The sequence below is a fragment of the Sporisorium graminicola genome, chromosome SGRAM_8 (genome assembly GCF_005498985.1).
Source record: "Sporisorium graminicola strain CBS 10092 chromosome SGRAM_8, whole genome shotgun sequence".
Taxonomy (NCBI): Eukaryota; Fungi; Basidiomycota; class Ustilaginomycetes; order Ustilaginales; family Ustilaginaceae; genus Sporisorium; species Sporisorium graminicola.
Genome location: NC_043738.1, coordinates 1,748,633 through 1,774,715, shown reverse-complemented (window position 1 = coordinate 1,774,715; position 26,083 = coordinate 1,748,633). Strand labels below are relative to the sequence as shown.

The 26,083-nt window shown below is 58.0% G+C and overlaps 10 protein-coding genes across 10 annotated transcripts; 6 read left to right on the top strand and 4 right to left on the bottom strand.

Annotated features, from left to right (window-relative positions):
• Positions 1-725: 725 nt before the first annotated feature.
• Positions 726-2,414, top strand: EX895_006357 (uncharacterized protein; the record flags this gene model as incomplete). The annotated part of the gene is made up of 1 exon (XM_029886949.1): positions 726-2,414. The coding sequence occupies one exon, from the start codon at positions 726-728 to the stop codon at positions 2,412-2,414; it is 1,689 nt and encodes a 562-aa protein (XP_029737262.1).
• Positions 2,415-2,638: 224 nt separating this feature from the next.
• Positions 2,639-3,033, bottom strand: EX895_006356 (uncharacterized protein; the record flags this gene model as incomplete). The annotated part of the gene is made up of 2 exons (XM_029886948.1): positions 2,639-2,659; positions 2,746-3,033. The coding sequence occupies 2 exons, from the start codon at positions 3,031-3,033 to the stop codon at positions 2,639-2,641; spliced, it is 309 nt and encodes a 102-aa protein (XP_029737261.1).
• Positions 3,034-3,653: 620 nt separating this feature from the next.
• Positions 3,654-5,213, top strand: EX895_006355 (uncharacterized protein; the record flags this gene model as incomplete). Its single annotated transcript, XM_029886947.1, has 1 exon — positions 3,654-5,213. The coding sequence occupies one exon, from the start codon at positions 3,654-3,656 to the stop codon at positions 5,211-5,213; it is 1,560 nt and encodes a 519-aa protein (XP_029737260.1).
• Positions 5,214-8,980: 3,767 nt separating this feature from the next.
• Positions 8,981-10,385, top strand: EX895_006354 (uncharacterized protein; the record flags this gene model as incomplete). Its single annotated transcript, XM_029886946.1, has 2 exons — positions 8,981-9,047; positions 9,385-10,385. 2 exons carry the CDS (start codon positions 8,981-8,983, stop codon positions 10,383-10,385), a joined length of 1,068 nt encoding a protein of 355 aa, XP_029737259.1.
• A 938-nt stretch (positions 10,386-11,323) lies between these two features.
• EX895_006353 (uncharacterized protein) lies at positions 11,324-11,875 on the top strand (the record flags this gene model as incomplete). The annotated part of the gene is made up of 1 exon (XM_029886945.1): positions 11,324-11,875. One exon carries the CDS (start codon positions 11,324-11,326, stop codon positions 11,873-11,875), a length of 552 nt encoding a protein of 183 aa, XP_029737258.1.
• Positions 11,876-12,146: 271 nt separating this feature from the next.
• Positions 12,147-14,354, bottom strand: EX895_006352 (uncharacterized protein; the record flags this gene model as incomplete). The annotated part of the gene is made up of 1 exon (XM_029886944.1): positions 12,147-14,354. The coding sequence occupies one exon, from the start codon at positions 14,352-14,354 to the stop codon at positions 12,147-12,149; it is 2,208 nt and encodes a 735-aa protein (XP_029737257.1).
• A 1,470-nt stretch (positions 14,355-15,824) lies between these two features.
• Positions 15,825-16,335, top strand: EX895_006351 (uncharacterized protein; the record flags this gene model as incomplete). The annotated part of the gene is made up of 2 exons (XM_029886943.1): positions 15,825-15,875; positions 15,973-16,335. 2 exons carry the CDS (start codon positions 15,825-15,827, stop codon positions 16,333-16,335), a joined length of 414 nt encoding a protein of 137 aa, XP_029737256.1.
• Positions 16,336-17,172: 837 nt separating this feature from the next.
• EX895_006350 (uncharacterized protein) lies at positions 17,173-18,312 on the bottom strand (the record flags this gene model as incomplete). The annotated part of the gene is made up of 1 exon (XM_029886942.1): positions 17,173-18,312. The coding sequence occupies one exon, from the start codon at positions 18,310-18,312 to the stop codon at positions 17,173-17,175; it is 1,140 nt and encodes a 379-aa protein (XP_029737255.1).
• A 662-nt stretch (positions 18,313-18,974) lies between these two features.
• Positions 18,975-20,462, top strand: EX895_006349 (uncharacterized protein; the record flags this gene model as incomplete). The annotated part of the gene is made up of 1 exon (XM_029886941.1): positions 18,975-20,462. The coding sequence occupies one exon, from the start codon at positions 18,975-18,977 to the stop codon at positions 20,460-20,462; it is 1,488 nt and encodes a 495-aa protein (XP_029737254.1).
• Positions 20,463-20,587: 125 nt separating this feature from the next.
• EX895_006348 (uncharacterized protein) lies at positions 20,588-24,781 on the bottom strand (the record flags this gene model as incomplete). Its single annotated transcript, XM_029886940.1, has 1 exon — positions 20,588-24,781. The coding sequence occupies one exon, from the start codon at positions 24,779-24,781 to the stop codon at positions 20,588-20,590; it is 4,194 nt and encodes a 1,397-aa protein (XP_029737253.1).
• Positions 24,782-26,083: the final 1,302 nt, after the last annotated feature.

Below are 26,083 nucleotides of genomic sequence, written 5' to 3'. Positions count from 1 at the left end.
CAGGCGTGGTCGACGGGCTCGTGGAAGTGTTCTGGCTGTGCTGCTGCAGTTGTTAGGGTGCTTGTGCATGAACACCAGGGGCGTGCGCATGGGGGAAAGCAGTGCGTTGCGCTACTTGCGCTGGTCCCGAGCGTGGCTAGGCTTCATGCATCCATCGGCTGCGATTTGTTCGGCTGAGCGACGCGAGAACACGCGGCAGAAAAAACTATCAATGGAGAAACGAAGTGCTTCGTTCGTGCCTGCGGAAGACTAACACTCGAATCCTGGAACCAGCAGTCATCTCTCCACACGAATTAAGGTTGCATTGTGACAATCATCTCGTCTCTCTCCAGCTTCGCCTCATCCGACACCTTCTCTCTTTCCCTCTCAAAGGCACGTCCGACGCTGTCGCTCGCTGGCTCCCACGAGTGTCTTGCGGTGGTGAGATCTATTCGGGCAACGGTCCGTCGTCTAGGGCCGCGCTTCAAGCAGTTGCAAACGAGCTTGTCTACGGACGCTGACCCTTCTATTCAAGGTGGCACAGCACAATTGAATCTCAATAGCGGGATCATCTCAAGCAAGCAAGGCGCAAAGGTGGCACTGACAAAGCTGCTTCTGACTTCGATCAGCTTGACCCCATGTTCGTGTCGAGCCCATTACGCTCCTCGTAGCCTCCTCTCATCGAACAGTATTAGCAGCATCTCGTTGGCTGGCTCTCCGTCGACCGGACGGCAGCCTCTCCCACCATGTGGTCGCTCTGTGTGCCACTGCTCGCAGCTCTCACGTTGCTTGCCCTGTCGACCTCAATATCTGCCTTTCCTCTCAACGTCACTGTCTCGCAGCAGTGCACGCCGCTGAATGTCACATGGAAAGCGGTGCCGGAAAGGTTCCCGTATACCATTTGGATTGCCGCTAACCATGGATTTGTGCAGACTTACCGAATCAACAGCGACTACCAGCCCGGCGCTCAGTACATCACGTTCCAGTTCATCGTACCTCCACCTTCTGGAGGCTTCACCTCGTACACCGTCACCGTGGGCGATTCCAGAGGCGACGGAAACACCACCCAAGCGCTTCCTATCAACACGCCATCGTCCTCTTCGTCTAACTGCCCTGCTTTCGCCGGCAGCGCCGCTTTCCAATACGCAGCCGATCCGCGCAACGGCAGCATGATCCAGTGCGGCGCGGTCCACTTTTACAACATTGGCGATCGAGGAACCAGACCGTTTACCATCAGCTTTCTCCCCCTCGGTGGTACGCCCGTGTCGGTTCAGGTGCCCGATCGGTCCACGCTCAACACGTCCAACTTTGACTACCTGACGCTGGTTCCCTTTGCACAGGGTACTCAATTCCAGACGGTGCTCGGCGATGCCTCTGATCCTGGCAGCGGCGGTGCGTCTGCAATCTTCACCGTCGGCCCCTCATCGCTCACTCCCTGTCTTGCCGAAAACTATCGGCTGCCGGATAGGTTGTCGGTCGCACTGCCCATCGCCAGCAATGTAGCAACATATAGCAATCTTGCCGGTGCCATCTCCACCTCTGCACCGCCACGTGGTTCCGAATCCAACCCCACCGGCGCCATCGCTGGAGGAGCCATTGGAGGGGCTATTGCGCTCGGCGTCGCCATCGGATGCCTGGTCGCCTTCCTTCTGTACCGGCGAAGGCAAAAGACCAAGCGCAATTTGGCTCGCAGCGAAGAAGTTCACTTTGTGGATCTGGACAGCGACGATGGCGATGAGTGGGCGGCAGCTCGACCCAGCCGCAGCTCGAGACGCAATGGCAACAGTCCAGCAGAGGAGGGTACGACTGCCGGGCGTTCGTACGCCGTTTCACCTTTTGTGTACGAGCCCAGACACCACACCGGCTCGTCGGGTCGAGGCAACGGCCAGAGCCTCGAGATGACTTCACCGCATTCGACCAACCCGAGCTACGGCGAGCTTTTGAATGCGGCGGGCATCTCATCTTCGGCGGGGGTCTCTCCGAGCGACGATTATCCACCTCGAGCAGGCAACGTCACGATGCACTCGCACCACTCAAGTCAGGTTCACAATCCCTTCTCGTCGTCGTATGCGGCATTCTCTTCTGGCAGCCATGCAGAGTCGTCAGGAGCCACCCTACATGCTGCAGCAGCCGCGACAAGTACTTCAAGCAAAGCCCAGGCAGCAGCTGCACAGGCGAGGAGAGAGCAGCGAGCACCGCGTCGCGTCGTGCAGCACACGGACGGAGGAGCGCTGCCGCAGCCTTCGAGCGACACTGAAGATGAAGATGTGGTCGACGAGCTGCCACCGGAATACGGCGGTTGGCTGCAGAACGGTGGCGCTGGCGGTAGCAGTAGCGCGCAAGCGGCTGGTCACGCGCCAATAGTACCATCAGCGACACAAACACATCACGGAGGGGGCGCGGCAGGTTACGACGCCCCCCGTGGTGCTTTCTGAACTTGACCTTCGCCGCCAACTTTTTCTTTCTAGATGCTTTGATATGGTTGTGCAGCATCCTCAACGTTGTTTCTCATGCGAACAATTTGGTAACTCGGTTCTCACTTTGCTTCTCTGTTGTGTCGAAAGGATGTGTCGCTAGGTGGAGAGGCCAATACTGAATATGATGAGGGGTGGGCATTATTCTCGTCGATGGAGGGCATTGCTACAATTAGCGAGACGAGTCATTGTCGGAAGTCGTACACCTGTTGAGACCGCAAACCAAAGCAGAACGTCAGCGACACAGAACCGCACCACTATCCCACCCTGAGCTCCACGCCAGCCTACCTACCTTTTTACCATAGTACGCAAGCGCAATAGCCGACGTCATAGTCAATCCCATGGGCACGGGACCCTTGCGGAACCTTGGAGCCGAGCTTCCGAGCAACAAAGCACTCGCACCCGTAGCGATCTCGTATCCGTAGTCGCCACCTTCCTTGATGCGCGTAGCAGCGAGGGCGTAGAGCACACCCACGCCAACTCCGGCCACGAGCGAAGGGATGGAGCGCGTCTTGGCAAAGCCGATCAGTCCGCCGACCGTGCAGAGTCCTGCCATGGTGAATGCTGGATGTTCGGACATTGTGTGTTGTGCGTTGTAGTAGAGGAGCGAGGTGTGTTGGGTGGAAGAGCTGGTGGTGGTCGGAAAGTGAGACGAAGAGACGGTGCGGAAGCGTTCCGATCGGAAGCAAAGAGGCGATGAAATGGACCCGTCCGTGCCCAGCGCGGACCGCGGGCGACAGATTTTCTACAGTTCTCTCGGTCTAACACCTTTGCGTTCAGATGGGCGCCTTCTGGAAGAATTGCCCGCGCTCGCCGTATGCCGAGGTGACATGGATTCTAGACTCGTCTTTCGGTGGGTCGCCTCGTGTGGCCCATTTTCGAGACACTCGCTCAGTCAGGCACAAAGACCAGTGCGAGAGAGAGACAAAGACAAAGAGAGTGTGTTCTGTGTTGAGTTTCGCGCTCTCTTGCGTGGTCCGGCGCTCGCATTGGCTCTCGGGCTACGAAGCTTCCACGCAGTCACTCTGCCAACTTTCTTCTGGTTCGTTGCGTGCAACACCCTACCGCTCACTCTCCCCGAACCCTTTCACCCCTTTCATCTGGTGTTTCTCTCTCTCTCCCCCTTCACTCGCGCTATCCTTTTCCTTCAACCTCTTCCTTCCTCTTGCCACCCCATTCGAGAGGTCTGATACGACAACAATGGCCGACATCGCCGCCGCCACTACCACCACCAACGGCAACGGCACCACTGCTGCTGCTGCCAACGGTGCCGCCGAAAAAAAGACGCACGACCGTCCCGCAGGCAATCCTGACGCCGTCGAGATCGCCAAGCTCGCCGGAGGCAAACCCGACGCTGCTGCCAACACCGCCGAGCTTGACAAGCTCTCGAAGTCCATCGACGCAGTTCAGAAGGAGCTCAACCAGGTGCGTTCGCTCCTCTCTGGCGCTGGACCATCCAAGGATTCGCCCGCCGGCATCCGTCGTGCAGAGCTCCGCTCGGAGCTCGACCAGCTTCGCAACCAGCAGGCTGGCTCCAAGGGCGCACGAGGCAAGACGCTCGAAGACCTGCGCACGCTCCAGGAATCCATCTCGAAAAAGATCAAGGATCTTCAGCATGCCAAGTCCAAGACGCCTTACAAATCGACGGCCGATGTTGACTCCCGTATCCAGCGTCTCGAGCAGCAGGTTGAGAGCGGAAGCATGAAGCTCGTCGAGGAGAAGAAGGCGCTCTCCGAGATTTCGCAGCTCAAGAAGAACCGTAAAGTCGTCGAAAACTTTGACTCTCTCCAAGCCAGCATCGACGCCGACCGGGCCAAGGTGGATCAGCTCAGGTCGACGCTCGACAGCCCAGAGGCGAAGGCGCTCAACAAGCGCTACGACGAGATTAAGGCCGAACTCGATGCGATCCAGGCCGAGCAGGACAAGCAGGCGGGCTCGCGCGGGAAACTGCTCGACCAACGCACGCAGCTCAGCAGCCAGCTCGATGCCCTGTACCAAGCGCGCCGTGATCGCCAGGCCGCCTTCCGTGCTGCCAACGATACCTTCTACGCCAAGCTCAACCAGGAGCGCGAACGACGTGTGGCCAAGCAGCGCGAGGAGCGCGCCGCCCTCGAGGCTGAGAAGCGCAAGGAACACGAACAGCAGCTGCGCGAGGACGCCGCACTCCCCGCGTTCGCCAAGGAGATCGAAGACTGCGACGTGCTCATCAACTACTTTTCCAAGACCGGCGGTGTCAGCGCTGCCGACCAGGAAAAGAAGGACGCCTCTGCCGCCGCCGCTCAAGCCAAGGCCGTGGGTGGCAAGGCGCTCAACCTCCGCCAAGTCAACTCGGACGCCATGGTGCCCAAGGGTGCTGTTCTGCGTCAGAAGAACGAAGACGAAGAGACCTACTTTGCCGGTAACGCCAAGAACCGCAAGCCGAAAGGCCGCGCCAACAAGCGTGGCGTCCCTCTCGACCTTGCTGCCAGCACTGCGGACGAAGGCGACGAGAACGCCACCACCACCACCGCCGCCGCCGCAAGCGAGGGCAAACTCAATGTGCCGCTGGGAACGCTCTCTGCTCTGCTGGCACTCAGCATCCCCCCACCCGCCAACGCCTCGGACGTCGGACGTGTGGTGGAAAACCTCAAGCTCAAGAAGCAGTACTTTGTCTCGAACCAGGCCAGGGTCACCAAGGAGAACGTGGAGAGGGTGGAGAAGATGCTGGCAAAGGCGAGTGTCGAGGACAAGGAGGACAAGGCAGAGGCTGCGCAGGCTTAGAGGGGGATCCTTCACTCTTGAGATTCAACCTTTAGCCGGCTTGAGCGTGGGCTGAGAATCGAAACTCTATCATCACAGCAGCATACATCACATTCATGTAAATCTATACGATCACTCGCTTCTTCCAATGGGTTGACAACAATATGCAGCACGGCTGCTCACGAGAGCTTTGAGTGCGTGCTCGTGTACGTGTCTGGAGATTGCTTTGAAAATTTGTCCGTCGACGAGATCGGAGCCAGGAACCGCCCGACGTTTCATCGGGAACGGTGGCTCGTAGGCACACTTGGGAGGAGCCACGTGCGAGAGGCGACGCAAAAGAGATGGGCAGCGGAGGTCCAAGATCCGAGAACAAACGGCGACGCGGAGTAGGCCGAAGCGAGGTGTGGCGTTGGAAGAAGCGGGACGATCCGTTCTCATTGGTCGATGTCCCTTGGCGGACGGATTCAGGTGCGAGGACACAGACTAGGGGCTCGGGTGCAGGCACTCAATGGGAGTTGGGGAACTCAATACCGGTCCAGGTGTGGTACCAATGGGTTTGGGATATCGTCCGATTGGTTGGAAACGTCCCTCCGACCAGCCCTTGTTGCAGGATTGCCGAGCAGGCGCACTTTCCATTACACCTCGCAAAGCTTCTCCCAGTCACTCGAGCAAACCTCCGGGATCCTGTCAAGGGTCTGAGCACGGCCGACCAGGTCCTTGAATCCTCCGGCAAACAGATCTCTTTCAGTGCCGGACCAGCCTCTGCGCTGAAAGGTACGCCTGCTGAGATCGCACGTCGTTGGTTCAGGAACAGGCGCTAAGGCGATCGCGGGTCTTCCCCACGGGCGGCCTCGAGGTCGAGGTCGTGGGAGAAATGGTCCGAGTTCTAAGGGTCTGGAATTTCTTCCATCGACGATCTTGTCTCGGGCACAAAGAGGCAAAGGGAGCAAGCAGAGCACGACGCCTCCCTCGGGCGTGTTCCCGTCTTTCTCTGTCTAGCGTCGAAACTTTCGCCCCCTAAGGTCCGCAGAAGACCCAGAAAAGAAAATGGAAAAACAAAGTTGGCAGGAAGCGTGTGCTTCTAAAATCGTCGGTAGCGAGCAACAAATGTGGACCAAAGTGTGTGTCTGTACCAGCGAAAAAGCAACGGCAACATTGGGGTTTTGGATTTGCAGAGCTAAGTACGCTATCGGCGACTTTTCCCTCCGAATAGCCGGTCTTTCTTCGTCAGCTCATGAAGAAGTCTGATAGGCGACCATGAAGCCCACAACGCTGACGATTGCGGTCAAAGACCAGGACGCACGAGCAAGTTCGGCAGGAACGCTCAGTGTTCGTTGTTCTGGAGCCTAGCCCAACTTGAGGCGACTTCTGGAGCCCCACAGCGATAGGAGTTGGGACTAGGCTCGTGTAAGATTCTCCCTCAAGGTTTGAATGTCAGGGAGCGAAGCCGCGCGAGTCCATGCTGTCTTGTGTGACGTCAAGTAAGGGCTTTCTGTAACCACATAGTATTCGGATCAACCAGAGGCGACACCTACCGTGAGCGGCAAAGGTCGACGATGGTTCAAAATGGCCTTCAAGGGGGAAGCGTGTCTGAGTCGATGGCTGTCGTCACCATGAGTGAGGCGCTGGTTTCTGTGGCGCATTCGCAGACCTTGACATCATCTAGCAATGTTTTGACTCTTACAAAGGTATCGCCCCTTCAGCGACGTGGTACCACCTGTCCACGCTGCGACGTTGACTCAGCTGGTTGCCGCGCCACTTTGTTCCGTGACGATCATATCGAACAATGCCATCTGGTTGGAAATCAAGGCGCAGAATTGCCCCAGGATCGGCCCAGAAGCTTCGTTCTTTCTGCGTCTACTTCAAACAAGGTCTTTGTCTCTGGTCTTGACATCCTGTCTTTCCTCTCGACAGCTGTCGAGACTGGAGTCCTGACCGATAGATCTCAGAGGTGAAGAAGGACCTGTTCCACCTTTCTAGTCGCGGAAATTCTGGATGCACAACGGCGACTTTCCCATCTTGGTCGCCTCTGGCACTCTCGGCGAACCGGTCTGTCAAGTGCATTTTCGAATTTGACAGGAGAAATCGCCGCGGCGGCAGGCGCTTTCATTGGGTTTTGCCCCCCGCGCTACTCTCCGCATTTCTTATTTTTCTTCTTTTCGAGCTTCGTGGTGCCGGTGAAAATCTTCAACCAATCAGCAACTGCGACCTGCCTCGACGTGGCCCTTCTTCTTTGCAGCGGCTGCAAGTGCAATCGGACAATATGCGGAGGTGCTTGCATCTTGTGGCCACGGACTCCTGTTCGCCACCTGTGCTTCTCGTTCCGACCTTCGTGTACGTACAGAGGAATGCTCCAGTGCTAGCCTCAGGGGAGGCCGCGATATAGTCTCGATTCTGAGGGCCGGGTACCCTAGTATAGTAAGACGAGACGAACTCTGCTCGGAACCAGAGTGACAGTTGGTTGGCTTGGTTCATGGGATCCGAGAGGCGAGTCGGTCTAGAGGCATTCTGGCATGTTTTCTCTCTCCTTGGTTGGTCTGATCCGACAAGACCCGGTCTGGACTGTCTGGACGAGCAACAGAGGCAGGCACGCACTAATTCGCTCGGCGCGATTGCAGTCAAGCTTTTTGTTTTATTTTCAGCTCCAGTACACCTGTCTCTGCTCCCCGCGCTGCAGGTCTTTGCTTTTCTTCGCTTTCGTCCTTCGCCGTCCCTTCGCTTCCCTCGACTTTACTCGAGCGTTTGATGAGAATGAGATTGAGAGTTTTTAGAGTTTGGCTCCTAAACGGCTCGCCACTCAAGAGACACGCACACGCCTGTCTTCGGCTTCTCGCCTACTCTTTGCCTTGCTTTTGCTTGCTTGGCTTGCTTGGCTCGGGCTCGTGAATGCCAGAATCGTTATCCGTTACGTTGCCGGCCGTCCAATCGCAAGCGTCTCTGGATTGGTTCGCTGGTTCGCTGGTTCGCTGGTTCGGTTGATGGTTTCCACTTCGGCCGCTGTCGACCGCTCGCCTCCACGCTGGAAGAGAAGGAAGGGCAGCAGAGACACAGAGAGCGCGATTGGCCAGCCCAAGCTTGTCCAAATTGCCGGATGAAACCAACTCCTACTCTCTCTCGACCTTCGGCCTCTTCTTTTCGTTTTTTTGGCGGCGCGGTGTTGGACTGCAGCTGGGCCCAAACTCCTTGCACTTTTTTCTTTCTTTTTATTTGGCACACCCCACGCCTTCTCCAGACGCAGCGTGCCTTGCTTGCGCTCCTGTCGAGTTGGTTTGGTTCCCCACTGCAGGCTGCACGGCTGCATGCTCGACTGACTCGCTCCGCACCCGTTGGCTTTTGCTCTTTCGCTCGCTGACTGAACTTGGGATGCGCCACCCGCTCTTTCTCTGTCGCTTGGTCTCTCTGAAACCTGGAATTCCTCCTGCTTCGCCGGCCAAGCCGCTCGCTGGTCTGGTCGACTTTGTCAATACCACAGCCACCCTGTCAGTCAGTTCCAAGTCAATCTCGGGCCGCGTCCATTCTGCCTTCCGCCTCCCTTCGGCCCTCTGCCTTCTTGCCCGAGGACGGAAATGAAGACCGTCGCCGCGTCGACTTGAGCCTTCCCCCGCAAACTCCTCATAAGGAGCCACTGGTACCTGGTCGCATTCCCCTTTCCCCTCCCTCCCAACCCTCACGACTTTCTTTCCATCGACCGTCTGCGCCCGCTTTTCTTCTCCATCACATACCCAAGTGTGGACGTTGTCTCCCGTCTCTTCCATCGTTCTCTCTAATCTCTTTCCGCCTCCTTCACAATGGCTGCCTTCAACTCTGCTCTCCGCTCCGGCGCTATCCGCAGCCTCTCGGCTCGCGTCGCTCAACGTAAGTATCAGTTCGCATTTTCCATTTCCTGCTTCTCCCTGCCATTCGCAAATGTACCGCCTTGCAAGCGGTGGTGACTTTGGAATGCGCAATCTGCTCCGGCACAGAAATATCTGCCTGTCTGCGCGAATCTGGCCCTTCTCGCAAATCCTGCTAGAACCAGGTCTCCGCTTTATAGCGAGCAGGCCATCGAGATGCATCGCCTCAATTGCTTGTCTTTTCAGGCTTGGGCGGCGCAAGGCTACTCTCTTCAGCACAAAGAGCGAAAATAGCACGATCTCAGTCGCTAACTCTACTCGGTCTGTTTTCTCTCTTTATCCAACTTTGCCACAAACAGCCTCGATGCTCTCGCGAGCTGCGCGTGTTCCCATTGCTTCTGCTGCCAAGAACTTCAGCGTGTGGTCTCCCTCGCGTATGATCCCCACCAGCGCCAATTCTGCTGACTCCGTCCAGGCCAACCCTGGTGTCCCTCCTCCCGTCGAGAACATTGGTGTCGACGCCGTCCTGCGCCAGAACCCGGCCTCGCAGGACAACCACACCACCACCATCTTCCAGGAGTTCTCGCTCGAGGGAAAGACTGCCGTCATCACTGGTGGTAACGGAGGTCTCGGTCTCGAGATGGCGCTCGCTTACGTCGAGGCTGGTGCGCACGTCTACGCCGTCGACCTGCCCAAGGAGCCCTCGGAAGAGTTCAAGATCGTGGCCGACCACTGCCGCATCATGGGCAAGCACCTCAAGTATGTTTCTGCCACTGTCACGGACCACGACGACATCAACGCCTGCATGGACTTTGTCATGAAAGACTCGGGCACCGACTCGCTTGATGTCTGTGTCGCGGCTGCCGGTATCCTGCAGACGTACGATGCGCTCTCGTACCCCGTCGACGAGTTCCGCAAGGTGTTTGAAGTCAACACCACCGGTGTCTTCCTCACTGCCCAGGCTGCTGCCCGCAAGATGCACGAGCAGAAGCACGTTTCAGGCTCCATCATCCTCATCGCTTCCATGTCCGGTTCGATTGTCAACCGTGACCACCACTGGGTCGCCTACAACGCCTCCAAGTCGGCTGTACTCCAGATGGGCCGTAACCTGGCCGCCGAGTGGGGTCCCAAGGACATTCGCGTCAACTGCATCTCGCCCGGTCACATCCGCACGCGCATGACGGCTGCTTACCTCGACTCGAACCCGCACTTGCTCGCCAAGTGGTCGAGCTCCAACCCTCTTGGCCGTCTGGGTCGTGCTCACGAGATTCGTGGTGTCGCAGTGTGGCTCGCGTCGAGCGCCTCGTCGTTCTGCAACGGCTCGGACATCATTGTTTCGGGTGGCCACAACATCTGGTAGATTGTCCCATGTTGGGCTGGCGATTCCTCTCAAATTCTCTTGCGGACAATACCAAGGCGCACACTTTCCCTTATACAAGTGACCACCAAATACCTCGTTCTCCTCTTTACACAACAGCATCTTGAACTTCCTGTACATACTTAGGGCATCACACAATAAACGCAGCATCCTGTCTTCCGGCTCGACATTTGTTTGGCCACACTGTGGAATCGAGGATAAGATAGGACGCGAGGATGCCGAACTGTCGAACCACACAACTGAGATCGCTGGTGGCGGCCGCCACCGCCGCTCATCTTTAACGAGGTCAATGCGAGTCGATGCGTCGACTGATAAGAAGAGATGACGCTACCCTTCGTCTAGCCAAACCATCAGAGGCCGTCTTCTCTTACAGAAGATGGTCAGTGCAGAGCCGACGCGGTGCGCACCTCATGGGAACAGCGGCGAATGAGCTAATCTTACCGCTGGCTCTCGGCTCATAGAGATTTGCGAGGAGGCTAAAGTATAGAGGATCTGAAATGGCGTGCACGGCCCTTTGCTGTTGAACAGCTCGGCTGCACAGCGAGCGCAAATTGACCGAACCGTGAAGAAGTCGCCGAATTCAGCTTTACAAAAGTCGTTCTTCCACTCGTCCGAATCTCCAAAAAGCAAGAATCTGGATTTTGTTGTTGGATTCTGAGATAGAACATTTGTTGTTGGATTCTGAGATAGAACATTTTCGGGCGCCAAAAAAGGTGTGGGACCTGACTCGGCGAAGAAGAACCGAAATCCGAAGACTCGACGAGAAGGCTTTTTTGGAGTGAGGTTTTTCCCTCTCGAAGCTGAGCCAATCGTGCTGAGCCTGATTGAGAGGCAGTGCTCCAGGCCGACATCATCTTGGTTCAGCATCGTCACCCAACCTCGCACATCTTTCGTTTGTTGAAAGAGTCGTCGCTGCCAACATGGTCGCGCCATTGACTCGTAACGTGCTAACAGCCGCGACACGCCAAGCACTGCGTCGTCCGCCCCTCGCCCTGGCGACTCGCACTCTCCCAGCATCCCTCCCGTCAGCGTCTTCCTCTTCCTCTCTGTCCCGCACTTTCGCTACGACCACCCACACCGCACACGGGGGGATCACACGCCCGGCACCCGGAACCGGCGTCACGATCCACTTTGTTGATCCTAAAGGCGAACCGCTCAAGACTGTCACCGCCAACCCGGGCGACGACCTGCTCTCCATCGCACATGAATACGACATCGACCTCGAAGGAGCATGCGAAGGCTCCATAGCCTGCTCCACCTGTCATGTCATCCTCGAACCCGACGTATATGACTCGTTGGAGGAACCGTGCGACGACGAAAACGACATGCTCGACCTAGCCTTCGGCCTGACGGACACGAGCAGGTTGGGATGCCAGGTCAAGGTCACCAAGGAGCAGGACGGCATGAAGGTCCAGCTGCCCGCAGCGACGAGGAACATGTATGTCGACGGGCATAAGGCTGGTCACCATTGAAGAAAGCGACCCGAACAAAAACTCTCAGATTGCATCGTGCCGTCTGCAAACCCACTTCACTCACTCCTCCCTGTCTCCCTTTGCACGAGCTGCTTCCAATCCCCTTTGTACTTTACCCCCTCCTCTCAATACACCGCTTGCCATGCACGGAGCGTCCCAACTCCTCTCTCAGCTCACACACACACACGCACACGGGGGATCATCAGCGTGACAAGTGTATTCGCAATCACAACCACAGAGCACCTCTGTTGAGCATTCTTGCTGACACCGCCTAGTAACTGCGACCAAACATGGTCCATCGCTTGGCGTCCTTTCCGCACTGCGGGCACTTCTTGCCCTTGACCTCGCCGAACTGGGCCTGGTCGAAGGGGATGCAGAGTGACTTTGCGCCCATGCTGGGGGCGCGCTCGTCCTCGGCCTCGCCCGCAACAGCCTGGCGAGCGCTGCGCTTCTTGATGTCGTCCTCGCACGCCTCGACCTCGCACCACGGGATCACCACATGGCACTTGTCGTTGAGGATGCGCGTGAAGTCGTCCCACTGCTCGCACACCTTGCGACGCGACCGATACTCGGCGTCGGCCTTGGCGAACATGTCGTCGTGGATCTGGTCGAGTAGCGTCGCAATCGAGCTCGAGAGCCCTTCGACAGCGAGTGGGGCCTTGGCCTTGTTGTCACGTCGCACCGAGAGCACCGACTTCTTCTCGAGATCCTTGGGTCCGATCTCGAGTCGGACAGGAACACCGCGCATCTCCCAGTCGTTGAACTTGAAGCCCGGGCTATAGTTGTCGCGCAAGTCGGCCTTGGCGCGAATACCCGCAGCTTGGAGGTCCTTGGCTGTCTTGTGACAGGCGTCCATGATAGCCTCCTTCTCCTGTGCCGTCGTCTTGACACCGATACCACAAGGGATGATGATCACCTGCACCTGAGCCACACGTGGAGGCATGACCAGACCGTCGTCGTCACCGTGCACCATGACCATGACACCAATCGTACGCGTCGAGAGACCCCACGAATTCTGCCACACGTGCAGCTTGCCCTCATCTTTACCCCTGAGCTCCTCGGGAGCATTGGGATCCTCGACCTTGATCTTGAACATCTTGCTAAAGTTCTGACCCAGGCAATGCGATGTGCCACCCTGAATACCACGACCCGTCGTTGGCACAAAGCCCTCCACAGTCGTCGTGTAGTACCCACCGGCGAACTTTTCCTTCTCCGACTTGACACCAGGAACAACGGGCACGGCCAGCAGCTTCTCGTACACCTGACGGTAGAGGTCGAGGATGTGCATCACCTCCTTGTCCGCCTCCTCGAGCGAGATGTGTGCGGTGTGGCCCTCCTGCCAGAGGAACTCTCGTGTGCGCAGGAACGGCTGCGGGTGCTTAAACTCCCATCGCACGACGCTGTTCCACTGGTTGAGCTTGAGCGGCAGATCGCGGTGCGACTGGATCCACTTGGCGTAGTACGGGTACATGACCGTCTCGGAAGTGGGACGGATGGCGACGGGGCGCTCGAGATCGCTGTTGCCGGCCCTGGTGACCCAGGCGACTTCGGGAGCAAAGCCCTCAATGTGGTCTTTCTCCTTCTCGAGCACGTCGGCGGATACAAACATGGGGAAGTAGCAGTTCTCGACACCGATCTTCTTAATCTCGGCATCGAAAAAGTTCTGGATCGACTGCCAGACAAAGTACGACCACGGCTTGAGAATGTAGCAGCCGGACACATCGTAGTAGTCGAGCATGTCACCTTTGCGCAGAACCTGCGTGTACCATTCCGGGAAGTCGCCGGCTTTGCGCACGGTGATGCCCGTCTGTTCAGCATCTGGGATCCTGGCAGCCTCGGCGGCTTTGGCTTTGTTGGAAGCGGCGATGGGGCCCTGTGTGGAGCCAGGGGCGGAAGCGGAGCTGGACGAGGGGGCCGAGGCCTTGGCAACGGGGGTAGCAGCCTCGGCCTTGAGCTTGGCAAAGTCGACCACCTCGAGCTTGACGCCGGTGCTCTGGAGGTACTTTGCGATCTCGGCACCGGTCATGAAGAGCGTCTCCTCGGAGCTGGCGGCGTGGACAGCAAAGTGGTCGGTGCTCGTAGCGAGGCTCGCATCCAATACGGCAATGAGCTTGGCGGCGTTGTCCTTTGTGATGCTGAGCGCAGACACGTCGTCTTTGGTAGCGTTGAGAAACTCCTTGAGCACGTCGGGAGCAGCCAGACGCATCTCCTTCTGGCCAATGTGCTTGGCGACAGCGCCCGTGTTGTATTCGGAGTCATCTTTGGCGATCAGAACGACGGGGATAGGGGGGGTAGCAGACTTGGCGGTCTTGGGTTTGAAGACGACCGTCTTGGTGTAGTTGTGCGAGGACAGGCCGAGCGAAGAGACGACATCAGCAACGGCGGCCTTCCAGCTGTCGGGACTGTTGGCGGCAGCGTGCTTGACCACCTTTTCGGTCTGGATGGAGAGCGCAGAGAGCGCTGAAGAGATGGCCTCCATCGTGAGAGAGCAGAGGTAATTAGGGCTAGATGATGGTGGAGTCACGAGAGGATGAGTGACTTTTTTTCAAGCTTGAGCCTCTCCTTGCGCTCACTTTGCGACTCGCGTGCCGAGTGTCACTTTTTTCTGACTCGTGCGAAGATTAGACGTTATTTTGCTGACTAAGTATGACATTGCCACGACGGCACGCGACACTCAAAAACTTCCTGCCTTTCTGCGCAGACACCCGACATCCAAACGTGGGCCGAGGAGCGCACGCTCTGTGTCGAATTTGATCGCCGCGCAGCTTTTTCTCTTTTGGCCCGCTTTGCAAGGCGAGGAAGTTTGCCACACTTTGCGTTTCTGCTGCTGGCGCGAAAGGGTCCTGAAGAGCAAAAAGCTTGGGCTCAGCGAGCAAACAAGGCTAGAAACCCACTTCGCATCAGTCCATTCCTACCTCTTCTCCTCCACCAACCACCCATATCAACTCCACATCACCAATCATGTCTTACAACCGTACCTGCTTCAAGTGAGTTTTATAAGTCTTTGGCATCATGTTTGGCATCGTCGACAGTTAACTGAGCCTCGTTTTTCTTCTCCTGTCTTTTCACTTACTCCCGTCAACAGCTGCGGCCAGCGTTAGTATTGACCATCCGACCACATCGCACACCTCATCGCAATCGACAAGCCGCCGCACGCAGCACATTCAAGATAGCTAGGTGGCGCCCCTAGCCAGATGCCATCGGTCTTCGCAAGACGCTAGCGGTCGTTGTCAGCCACAACACCCTTGCATGCAAACATGCAAGTTGGTGCACCGATGCTCCATCGCGGGGTTGGCTTGCTTCGGTCTAGCTTCCAATCGTCGCCTTGATTGATGCTTGACGCCAAGCGGTCGACCATACTTGCTCCTCCCCTTTTCCCCCAGAAACTCTTGCGAGAGGTGCGCGAGAGATGATGACGATGACGAGAGAGAGAGAGAGCTGACGACGAGAAGTTGACGTTTTTGTCATATACCTTTCATCTTTGATACCCCGATTCACGGAATCAACACTTATACCCTTTCTTACCTCCCCACGTACGCCATGCCTGCCGTTACCTTGACTCGTTACACACTCCCGGACCATGCTGCGCATCATTTTCTTTTGCGCTCCCTGTTGACTTGAACCACAACAGCCGGCCACAACGCCGCTGGCTGCCCCACCGCCGGCAACCCCTCTTGGTATGTCGTCGCAACAGCTCTTCAACGGTGGATCCGCCGACATGAGTGTCTTGTTTTCTGACCTTTTGCTCGGCATCGATGTTCGCTTGACATATCTCTCCTTTTTGACCGGCACCTGCACTATACAGCTACAGTAGGTGTTCTCTGCCGCAGGCGACGTGACCCACAATGTCGTTATTCTGACCTCATGCTCACCACGCACCACTCTCTTCCTCATCTTTTTTCTCAACAAAGACTGTGGCCAGCAGGGACACATCTCCTCCCAGTGCGGCATGGAGGCCCAGCCCAAGACTTGCTACAAGTGCAGTGAGACCGGCCACATCGTAAGTCCACCTTTTCATCACTCTCCACGCTCGCTTCTTTTCTCATGATCACGTCTCTGACCGGACCCCCCCCCCCCACCCTCCTCTTACTTCACAGAGCCGCGAGTGCCCCAGCAACCCCGCCCCTTCGGCTGCTGGTGGCCCGGGTGGCGAGTGCTACAAGTGCGGCCAGCACGGTCACATTGCCCGCGCCTGCCCCACTGCCGGCCCTAGCTCGCGTGGTGGCTTCGGCGCCCCCCGCGCCGCTGGCGGCCGCAGCTGCTACAACTGCGGCGGTGTCGGCCACCTCTCGCGCGAGTGCACCTCGCCCGCTGGTGCCTCCGCCGGTGGTCAGCGTTGCTACAACTGCAACGAGTCCGGCCACATCAGCCGAGAGTGCCCCAAGCCTCAGACCAAGAGCTGCTACCGTTGCGGCGACGAGGGTCACCTCTCCGCCGCCTGCCCCCAGATTGCTGCTTAAATGTGGCTTTAGTGCAGTGGCATCGCTTGCTTGATGGTTTCCTGTTTGAGGTGAAGCTCAGTTTGACTGGATCTCGCCGTTTGGTCGTCTCGCGACTTGCGAGGCAATGACTCGGCGGTCTCTTTTGTTGTCGCTCCAAAATCAAAGGTTTTTTCCCGTTGTGGCACATAGACGTCTCGCTTTGTGAAGTGTTGTCTGGGTCCATGCATTGAGAATCGTACTGCGTATCCACTTCAACGCAGTGAGGTCCGGGCAACTGAGAAGGTGAAATGTGGTTGAAGGGGGGAACCGACGCATGGTGATGGTTGTGTGATGGTGAGGAGCTCTCCGGATCGCGTCCGTTGGCCGCCGCGATACAGGACCTGGCGACGGCGAAGCCCTGGAGCCTTTGACTGGAGTGATTCGGTCCGTGGCGCTCGATGACGGTTTGAGACGAGTTGGCCCTGTTCTTGCTAGAAGCGAACGGCTGGCTGGGATAGCACAGGAGAAGGGTGAGGGATGCGTACATCTCTATTCGGAAGAAGGCAGTGATCTAACAAAATAGTAAACTCTCAAGTTTATTTTTGACGCCTCCTTTTCGAGCATGCGTTTTGGTTCCAGAGCAAGTTGTTCCTATAACTTTGCTGGTGCGAAGCACTCCTGCCGCCATACGAGAAGCGGGCCAATCAAACTTTGGATGACAACCCACCGTCGAAGCTCGATCGGATCGGCGATCTCACCCATGATTAGTTCAATCACATCCTCTTTGTCTCGCTGCTTAAGGAGGTCCTCAGCCTACACGAGCCACACATCCCGTCGCTTGCGCACACTCGTGCCTGCATCAAGTGTCATTTCAATTCATCGTCGACGCTTGGTCCCCGCTCGAGCAATGGGCCTACCCTCAACTACCACCGGCGCAGCAGCAGACGGCTGAATGCTCCCCTCTTCCTCCTCGCTCTCGCCCGCGGCGCCGACTTCCCCCTCCTCAGTCCTCTGCCGCTTCCTCGGAGTATTGCTGTTCGACGCGGTCGCCGCTGCTGAACTGCCGTCTCCGACCTCGCCCTCCTCGTCCGAGCCTGTGACGGCGGTCGAGTCGCGTTTGCGCCGCGTCGCTGTACCAGCAGTGAGCGTCGGTCGGAACGTCGGTGCGGCGGGATTGAGTGCCGGAACAGTTTCTTCGAGTGCGGCGGCGGGTCTTCGCGGAGTGGAGCTGCCGCTTCTGCTGACAGCAGCTGCGCTGTCTTGCTCGCCTTCCTCCGCCTCCTCGCCTTCTTCTGGTTCGTCCGAGAGCTTTCTGCTCCGAGACTTGCGTGCTCCTGCACCGCTTTCGGACACATCGTCGCCGATCGCGACTGCTCCGCCGGCAGCTGCTGTATCGTCGGCATCACCGTCCGCGCGCTCCACCTCCCGCCTCTCCCTTTCACCCACTTCCTCGCCTACATCATTCCGCAGCTCGCCCAGTCCCTCAATCACTACGCCCATCCTCTGCGCTGCACGCTTGGATAGATCGACATACTTCTCCCTCTCCGCCTTGACGCCATGCAACTGATCGCTCAGCCGACCCAACGACTCCTCCAACTCCTTCCTCGTTGGCAGCTTCACAATCTCGCCCGCAACCACGTCGTACTCCAGCTTGTTCTTCCTCTCGCGCCGCACGTCCTGCAGCTTCTGCTTGAGCGCATCGATCCGTCCCTGCGTTTGTTGCTGCTCAGCCTCGATCTCCGAGAGCTCTGCCGCGTAGCTCGCAACCTCGACCTGGCACGTGCCGTGCGCGATGGACGAGAGCCGCAGCAGCTGCAAACGGAAGGCCTCCAAGTCGGCTTTGAATGATAGGCGGGAGGACGAGACGGATTCGGCGTCTTTGCTTGCAAGGAGCAGGGTGAGCTTTTTGACAAGTCGGCGGAGCGTGCGTTCGTCGACCTGCATGCGCTGCTTGATGATGAGTTCTTGCTGCTCGCTCGTGAGCGGCTGGAGCTGGGTGCGTGATGAGGAGGCCATGATCGTCTGTAGACAGTCACTGCCACTTCTGAAGCACGAGGGTAGATGAAGAATAGTACCAGTGCCGGGTGATGGTGAGCGAGAAGGACGAAATCGTCCGAGCGTGCGCAAATCCGACTTCCGTGCGTTGCTCGACAGCCTCTCTGATTTTGGTCCTTATCTTAATTGTTAGATCACAAACCCCTTTGTTGTGTCGATGCTCGGCGTCAAAGCCACCCTCTGTCCCTTTGTTCCGCCCCCACCGCTGTCGACCTGTCTGACTGTGCCGGCCTCTTCCTGCCAAGCAAGGTGGGCGCAATGCTTACGCAATCAACAATCGAGGGAGAGTCTTCCCTTTGTCCGTGTCTGAACTCGACAATCCTTTGTCCGGCTTTCTGTCAACACCTTTGTCGCTGAGACACGTTGGAAGCATCAGACAGAGCTGAATCAACGCGCGATCCTTGTCGACACACACACCAAGGCAGAGGCCGCCGGCAGTCTTGGAAGTTCGCTCTCGTTTCGCGTCTCTTCAAACTGCTGCGTTGACCGTTTGCTTCTCGACCATCAACTCCGCCCGTCGTTTCTCCATTCTACCTGACCAACGTCGCTGGAACACTTGCTCACCATCCTCAAGCCTAGAACGAGATCTCTCGCAGCACATCAATTAGAGCTGCTTCCCGAGAATGATCCTGCCACCCTTCCTGCAACGCTGGTTCCTCTTGAATATCATCCGACTTCTCACCATTGTCAGCTGCACCCTCGTCATTGCCTCTGCCATCCTCACGCTCAGAACCAACTTCCAGCATTACCCACCGCCCCTCCTTGCCTTTTCCTCCTCAACCTCCTCTTCCCCTCCGGCGCCCTACTACTCAACCACGGACATCCCAACCACGTTCCTGGGCGTGTTCTGGTCGACCCTGAACCACGTCTCGCTCACCCTCGTCCTCTTGACCGTGCTCCTGTCCGAGCTGTCTCTGCCGATCCCATTGCTCCACCGGCTGTTCAAGAACACGCTCCCTTTTCTCGGCCCGAACTGGGGCACGGGTTTCCTGGGCGTGCTGTTGGTGCTCGTTGCGGCAGACGCGTTGAGCAGAGGCGATACGGGGGAGTTTGCCGAGGTGAGCAATTGGGTGCTTGCCATTACAGGCGTCTTAAATGTCGCAGTGGGGGTGGTGTGGAGAGCGAAAGCCAAAGTGGTGCGGAGCCCGATGGGGTGGAAGCGGGATGTGGCGGAGAAGTTGGAGAAGTTGGCAGAGGCGAAGGCGAACGCCGAAAGGGTTGTGGACGCGCTTCCTCTGCCGACCGGGCTTAGCGCAACCAAGGCGAAGGATGGAGGGAAGCGTCAAGTAGGGAAGCTGATAGACCTCTTGGGAATGGCGGGCAAAGCTGTGTCGAAGAAGCTCGAGGAGCGGCAAGCGAACAAAACCGAGCAGGGAAAAGTAGTCGATAAAGCGCAGCTCGAACAACCTCCAATGTCGATCTTCGTTCCGCCATTACCGTCCGCTATTGTCAGCTCCAGGGCCAAGCCCCTTCCACCAGCATCACCAGTAGCCGTACCTGCTGCTGCTGGTTCAAACGAGAAGACCGCTTCACCGATCCCTCCACCCCTCATCATCCCTCAGGCTGCCGCCACACCACCCCAGTCACGGACTTCCACCTGCTCCACTCGCTCCACGTCCTCCGTATACACCCTCGACATTCCTCCTCCCAACAACACCAACACGCACCTGTTCTCCACGCCCACACCGGTCCTCACAACCACGGACACCACCCTCTCCTCGCCGGCTAGACCAACCCTCAAAACCGTCCGCTTCCACCCAGCCGCCCTGCACCACACCTCCTCTCACATCCCCTCGCTCGTGGCATCCACCTCGGTCGAGGTCGATGCAGGCGGGTCGAGGTTTCTTATGCTGCCGTCGCCGTTGCCCGCTGCTGCTGCTGCTGTGATGGAAGGCGAGCGATCGCCGGCTGTGCTAGCGAGTCTGAAAGCGGCCATGTTGGAGGCACAGGCGAAGGCGAGCGCCCAGCCGTGCAAGAAGAGTCTCTACCTTGGCAGCACGAGGTGGCGAGCGGAGTACGAGAATCTTTCCTCTCTTGGTCCCGATGGGCCGCAGCACCAGGAGCAGCCGCAGAAAAAAATGGACGTCGATCGACCGTACGACTTCCTCTAACTTCGCATCTATGCTCGTTCACACTCGTCATCAACACATTCGGTCCACTCTGTACAATATTGTTTGCAGAAAAGAAAAGAAGATGTCTTCCATGGTTTCCGTTACATCGTGCGTTTCTACATTGCTCACAGCCGCTCGTAAAACAACATGTACGCCTTGGCCTTGAGCACCTCATCAATCGTCGCCGCACGCACGATCGTATCCGATGTATACACCCACCTCCGCCCATCGTCCCTGTGTCTCGGATCCACATCATCATCATCCTCGTCCGCCCCATCTCTAGCCTCCGTCGCCCGCGTACCCGCGGTCGCACCATCCCCCACATGCCGATGGGCGTTACTGTTATGGCTCGCCACCGTAGCCACAGCAGGCGTCGGCTCGAGCGGCGTCGATGCACTCGCCGTGATCGGGGGAGCTCTACCATTGACGGCACCGTTCGATTGCGCATGCGTTTGCTCGAGTTCGTCCAGACTATCCCAGCTGGCCATGGGTTTGAGTTGCGGTCGAGGTCGCACGAGTTTGGGTCCCTGCGAGCCAGCGGCAGCAGCCGACTCGCTCTCGCTTGCTGTGGATGCTGTGGAACCGAGCGAAGAGATCGACGTCTGCGGCGCAATGTCGTTCGACGACGAGCCCGAAACACTGCTCGACGATATCATGCCCTTCATGGCGAGCGACGATGACGCGGCGGGTGCTGCCGAGGCCGGGCGAATAGGCGCAGGTGCGGGCGAGGCTGCGTTAGATCGCGACGGTTTGCCTCCCAAGAAGAATTGTCCTAAACCTCCTCCCCCATTCGCACCACCTCCAGCTGCTGCCGCTGCTGCGCTTCCACTCAAGGGAGCAGGCGTGTTGGTTCGACTAGTGGGCGCAGAGCGAGCCACCATCTCCTTGACACCCTCCTTCAACTTGATCCTGTCCGACAGCACATACGCTGTGTAGTGACCAGCCGAGAGCGAGCCCTGATGCACGATCACCGCATACAGCCGATACTCGGTCTTGGGCCTGCGAATCACCGACGGAACAATCTCGTGCCCGTTGGAAGAATGCACTTTGGGACCTTCGTCCAAATCTCCTCCTCCACCGCCATTCGCAGTAGCTCGACCTCCAGACGCAGCACCACGATGCTCGCCGCTCAGGTACCACGACCACATACCGTGCTTCTTGCCATTTCCATCTCCTGCATGCAGCCCTTTGCGATGAGCCTTGGCGCCACGCTCATTAGACACTTCTACCTTGACTCGACGCGAATCGATACCGGCCTGGATAGCCTCCTCTTCTGCGCGCTTTCGGATCGCAAGCGGATCGCTCGAAGCCTTGAGACGTCCACGTCGATCGTAGTCTTCTCTCGGCGGGGCAAGCCAGGGCGTGATATCGAGATACTCCGGGAAGGTCACCTGGTCGTCGATCTTTTTGAAACCAGCAAGACCCGACACGAACCCGCGTCCCGTCGCCTGGAACCGCTTTAGGTGGAAGATGAGTACCGGTGGTGCTGATGCGATGAGATAGCGCTTGAGCGCACGTCGAGGCAGACTCTGGGCGGATCGCTTTGGACCACTTCGCTCAACACCCGGAATCTTCTTTGCACCCTCGCCTTCAGCTTCCGTGTCGGTGCCCTCGCCAGTCGAAGCATTCGATTCGTCCAAGCCGGTAGAGAAGCCAGACATATCGGTCTCGGTGCCCGTGTCGTACCCGTTGCTGGGTGCAAGACGATCGCGTTCGCGCCCGGCGCCTTCGACGCTGCTCAGGCTCGATTCGGAGCCTCTCTTCTGCTGCATCAGCATTCCGTTGCTGCCATTCGACGATGGCGTAGATGGAGACGCAGACCCAGCGTAGTCCCTGGCCACGACGCCGTTGTGCGATTGTTGCGACTTGGGCTCGTCCGCCGATGCATCGACCGAGGTCATGGATATGGTCGGAATATCGGATCGCTGCTGCGAAGGATGCGATGCGCTGGACCCGGTCATGATCGAGTCCACGCTGCTGCTCGCTAGTGTGCTCTGACTTGTCGAAGTCGAAACGCCCTTGCTCATGGGCTGGGCGATCAACGTCTCATCGCCCGCGGCAACGACAGACGTCTGCTTTTGCGTGGCTTTTGGCTGCTCTCGGTCCGACTCGCCATCCGAACTGCTCGGCTCGCTACCTTCTTCATCGTCGACCTCGGCGACAGCCACACCTTTGCGTCTGCGCCGTCGACGGATCTGATCACGCTCCTGCGCGTTGGGTGGGTTGGCCAGGCGCCAGCAGTTCTTGCAAGCAAAGCTATTGTCACCGTCAAGCACCTCGACGCTGGTGAATTGGCGGAGCGAGGCGACCAACCCAGTGGCGGACTGCTCCTCGCGCATCTTGTGACGTCGTTTGGCGCCATGCGATTTTGGATTCGGCTCCAGTTCGGCGGCCGGGTCGCGGCCTCGGGCACCTGCACCGACGGAGCGGAAAAAGCCGTGGAGGGGTTTGCCCTGTGCAGCGGCAGCGGCAGCGACCGCGTCGAAGAGTGGCGAGGGCGCGCCTGCTTTGCGAGGGGCAGCTGGATCGGCGTGGCTGCTGGCCGGGTCGTCGGCCATGATGCGGGCGATGTATGCCGATTGATGAGAGGAAGACTTGGCGGTGCGCATCGGCGGTCGCATGCCAGCAGCGAACGGAGGTGCAGCAATACGGCCGCCGATCGACGGATTCGGGCTCGTCTCGCGACTGCTGACATCAGCTGCACCAGCAGCGCTGCCGAGCATCCTAGCCACTCTGGTTCCCGTACGCGCATCTCCGTTGTCTTCGCCGGCAGATGCGGGGGCCGAGTCGACGTAGGGACGCGAAGCAGCAGAGGGCGCCAATGACAAAGAAGCCATGTCTGGAAAATCGGGCTCCATCTCACTACCCGAGGTGGCACCAAGCTTCTCATGACGTCCCCCACCCCTACGCAGACCGCGTGTGCGCAGCTGGAAGTGACCCCCAACCCCTTCGTCGGGCGAGAGCAAGCCAACGGACTTTTTGCGTTTAAGGGCGGTCGAGTCTGCATCGCTGGCCTCGGTCTCGCTGTAGCGTGGGGTGCCGACGGGCGTGGGTGAGTTGGAGGCGAGGGCAGCGGCAGCGGTGGCGGCGGCAGCCGCCTTGCGATCCATGATCGTTCTGCCTTGGGTGGCCTTCCTCCAACGGTCGGCCATGCTGCGAAGGCGATCTCGTTTGCGCGATTTTGGATTGTTGGCATCGTCGCGCAGACTGAGACTGATGTCGTAGAAGTCTTCGTAGGTGTGCGAGACCTTTTTGCAGCCTTCGCAGACGACCATGCTAGCGAGTTTGCCGCAAAAGAGCAGATCGAGGAAGGGTAACAATTGCTCTTCGGTGGGCAGTGGGGCCGTAGCCTCGGTCGTGTGCGCAACGATCTGGCCATTCTCCAGATCGGCCGGGGTGAGCCGAGCTTGTGCTGCTGTTGCTGCAGCTGTGGAACACGCGGTGGAGGCACTGTCGCTCTTGGGCTTCTTGTTGGGTGGTGGACGCATCTTCTTGATGACGTCAAGCTCCTCCATGCGGCAAGCGTCGAGGAGGTGGCGCATGAGCTCATGTCCGTCCTGCTGTCCGTATTCGAGGTATTGATCGTACTTCTTTCCAATCTGATTCAAGAGACGTTTTGGGTTGACATTGACCGAGGCACGAGACTTGTGGCCGTCTGTCCAAAACTTCTCGAGAACGTGACGAAAAGCTGTGTTGAGCGGCAGATCATGCACGTCGGGCTCGTAGGCGGGAGTAGAAGGAGGGAGGCTGGACTGAGGTGGAGTAGTGGCCACAGGAGGCAAGGGCATCTTGCCCGGTTTAATGGTGGCGATAGGGTCATGGGCTGGAAGTGTGTTGAGCGATGCCAAGGATGCATCGAGGCTGCCGCTTGGGCTTGGTGTGTGATGGATGCGACGACCGTGCTCGCCATCGCTCACACGCAGTGCCGGGCTCTGAGCTCGGTTTGGCCATTGGGTGTGCCGAGCCGAGAGGAGGGGGGCGGCAGCAGGTGGTGATGATGGCGGCTTGTCCTCCGAATAGGCAGCTGAAATGGGTGGTCCTTGAATGAGCAGGCGAAAGTCGCGTGTGTTGGCAATGGCCTGCAGAACTGAATTGAGGAAGCAGGTGTTTCCGAGGTTGAGCAGGCCGGGATGGAAGGAGGGGTCGTATTCAACGGAAGGCTTGGCGTATTTAGATGTGGAGGTAGCAAACGAGCCTCCGCGTAGGCCGGGGACGACGGATGAGGATGAGGGCGAGGATGAGGACGAGGATGAGGAGGCAGAAGAAGCGGCGGCAGCCGAGGAGCGCGAGTGATTGCCAGGGTGAAGTGGATTGGCCATATCGAACCGAAAAGCAGCTGCGAGAGGGAGCGACGATGGTTATGTTCAAAGTCCAAGAGTAGCAATTGGGAGCGGCGACCGAGGGAGGAGCGCTAAAGAGGATGCTCAAGGCAGCTGCATGCCGAATCCAAGGCGGAGGCCAGGTGTGAGGGAAAGAGCGTTTCCGAAGTGCTGTCCACACGAGAGTTGCTTGACGATGTCCGAAGGTCGATGGCGATATCCAGAGGGGAGTAATGCAAAGGGTAGATGCTGACGAGAGGACAGAGAATGAAAGCGACAAGTGGTTGATAATGTATGCCGTGAAGAACGAAAAGCCGAGACCGAGAGCGAAGACGAATGCCGAGCAAAGTGCGGGGGAGCCTCAAGAAGATGAAGATGAAGATGAAAAGAGAGAGGAGGCGACCGTTGTAGCTGACCAGGCGTCTGGGGTTGAACCAAGCGACGGAGGTCAAGGATGCTACGAAAGATGGAAGGGGAAGATCGAGCAAAGAGAAGGAGAGAGAGGAAGGAGGGCTGAGATGAACGAGAAGTGGTTGCAACAGTCAAACACAATCACGATGAGGCCCCGGTCCACGCGCAAAGTGGGCCGTTCAACGGGAGCCCGAGCTGAGCAGGCAGCACAGTGCACAATGAACCAGCTGCGCAAACGTCCGTGTCAGGTCGCCTCTCCCGCTCTTCCCGACCTCAAGATTAATTCAGCCAGACAGACAGACAGACAGCCACTTTTAGAGTTTTGGTTTCCTCGAGGATTGAGCACGAGGCTCAGCTCGCTTAACTTACATCGAATCCAATTCCGACGCTTCAAATTGGTTCGAGGCACACCGTCGAGACCCTTGCGCAGCAAGCCCGTGCTCTCTCGCCTCTGGTCACCTTTGGTTCAAGATCAAGCACATGAGCCGACTCGTTCCTTTCCGAGAGAAGAGCTGCTTCAGCGATAATGATGCTCGCTCGCACACTGTGATCTGCGTTAAAAAGCGTGTGTATACGTCTTCCAGACCACGCTCGAGCCTTGCCCGCGGAGGACGACGGTGGGCGCGCGTGGTCATCGACCTAGCGCGGCGCAACGACGGCAATCGACTTCCGAGTCTTTCTCTTGTCTGGTGCAAGTCGCAGGCCCTCAATTACCGTCGTAGCTTCCTTTCCAGCTGTGCAAGGAAGTTCGACGGACGACGTGTCCACGTTCTTTGCTCGCAGCGGGCCACATACTTTCGAGCCACTCGATGTCACTGAGCCCTCTAAATTCGGCTCCTGTGCCTCCATGCTCACATACACAGCCTCGCGACAAGCACAGACATGACAAGG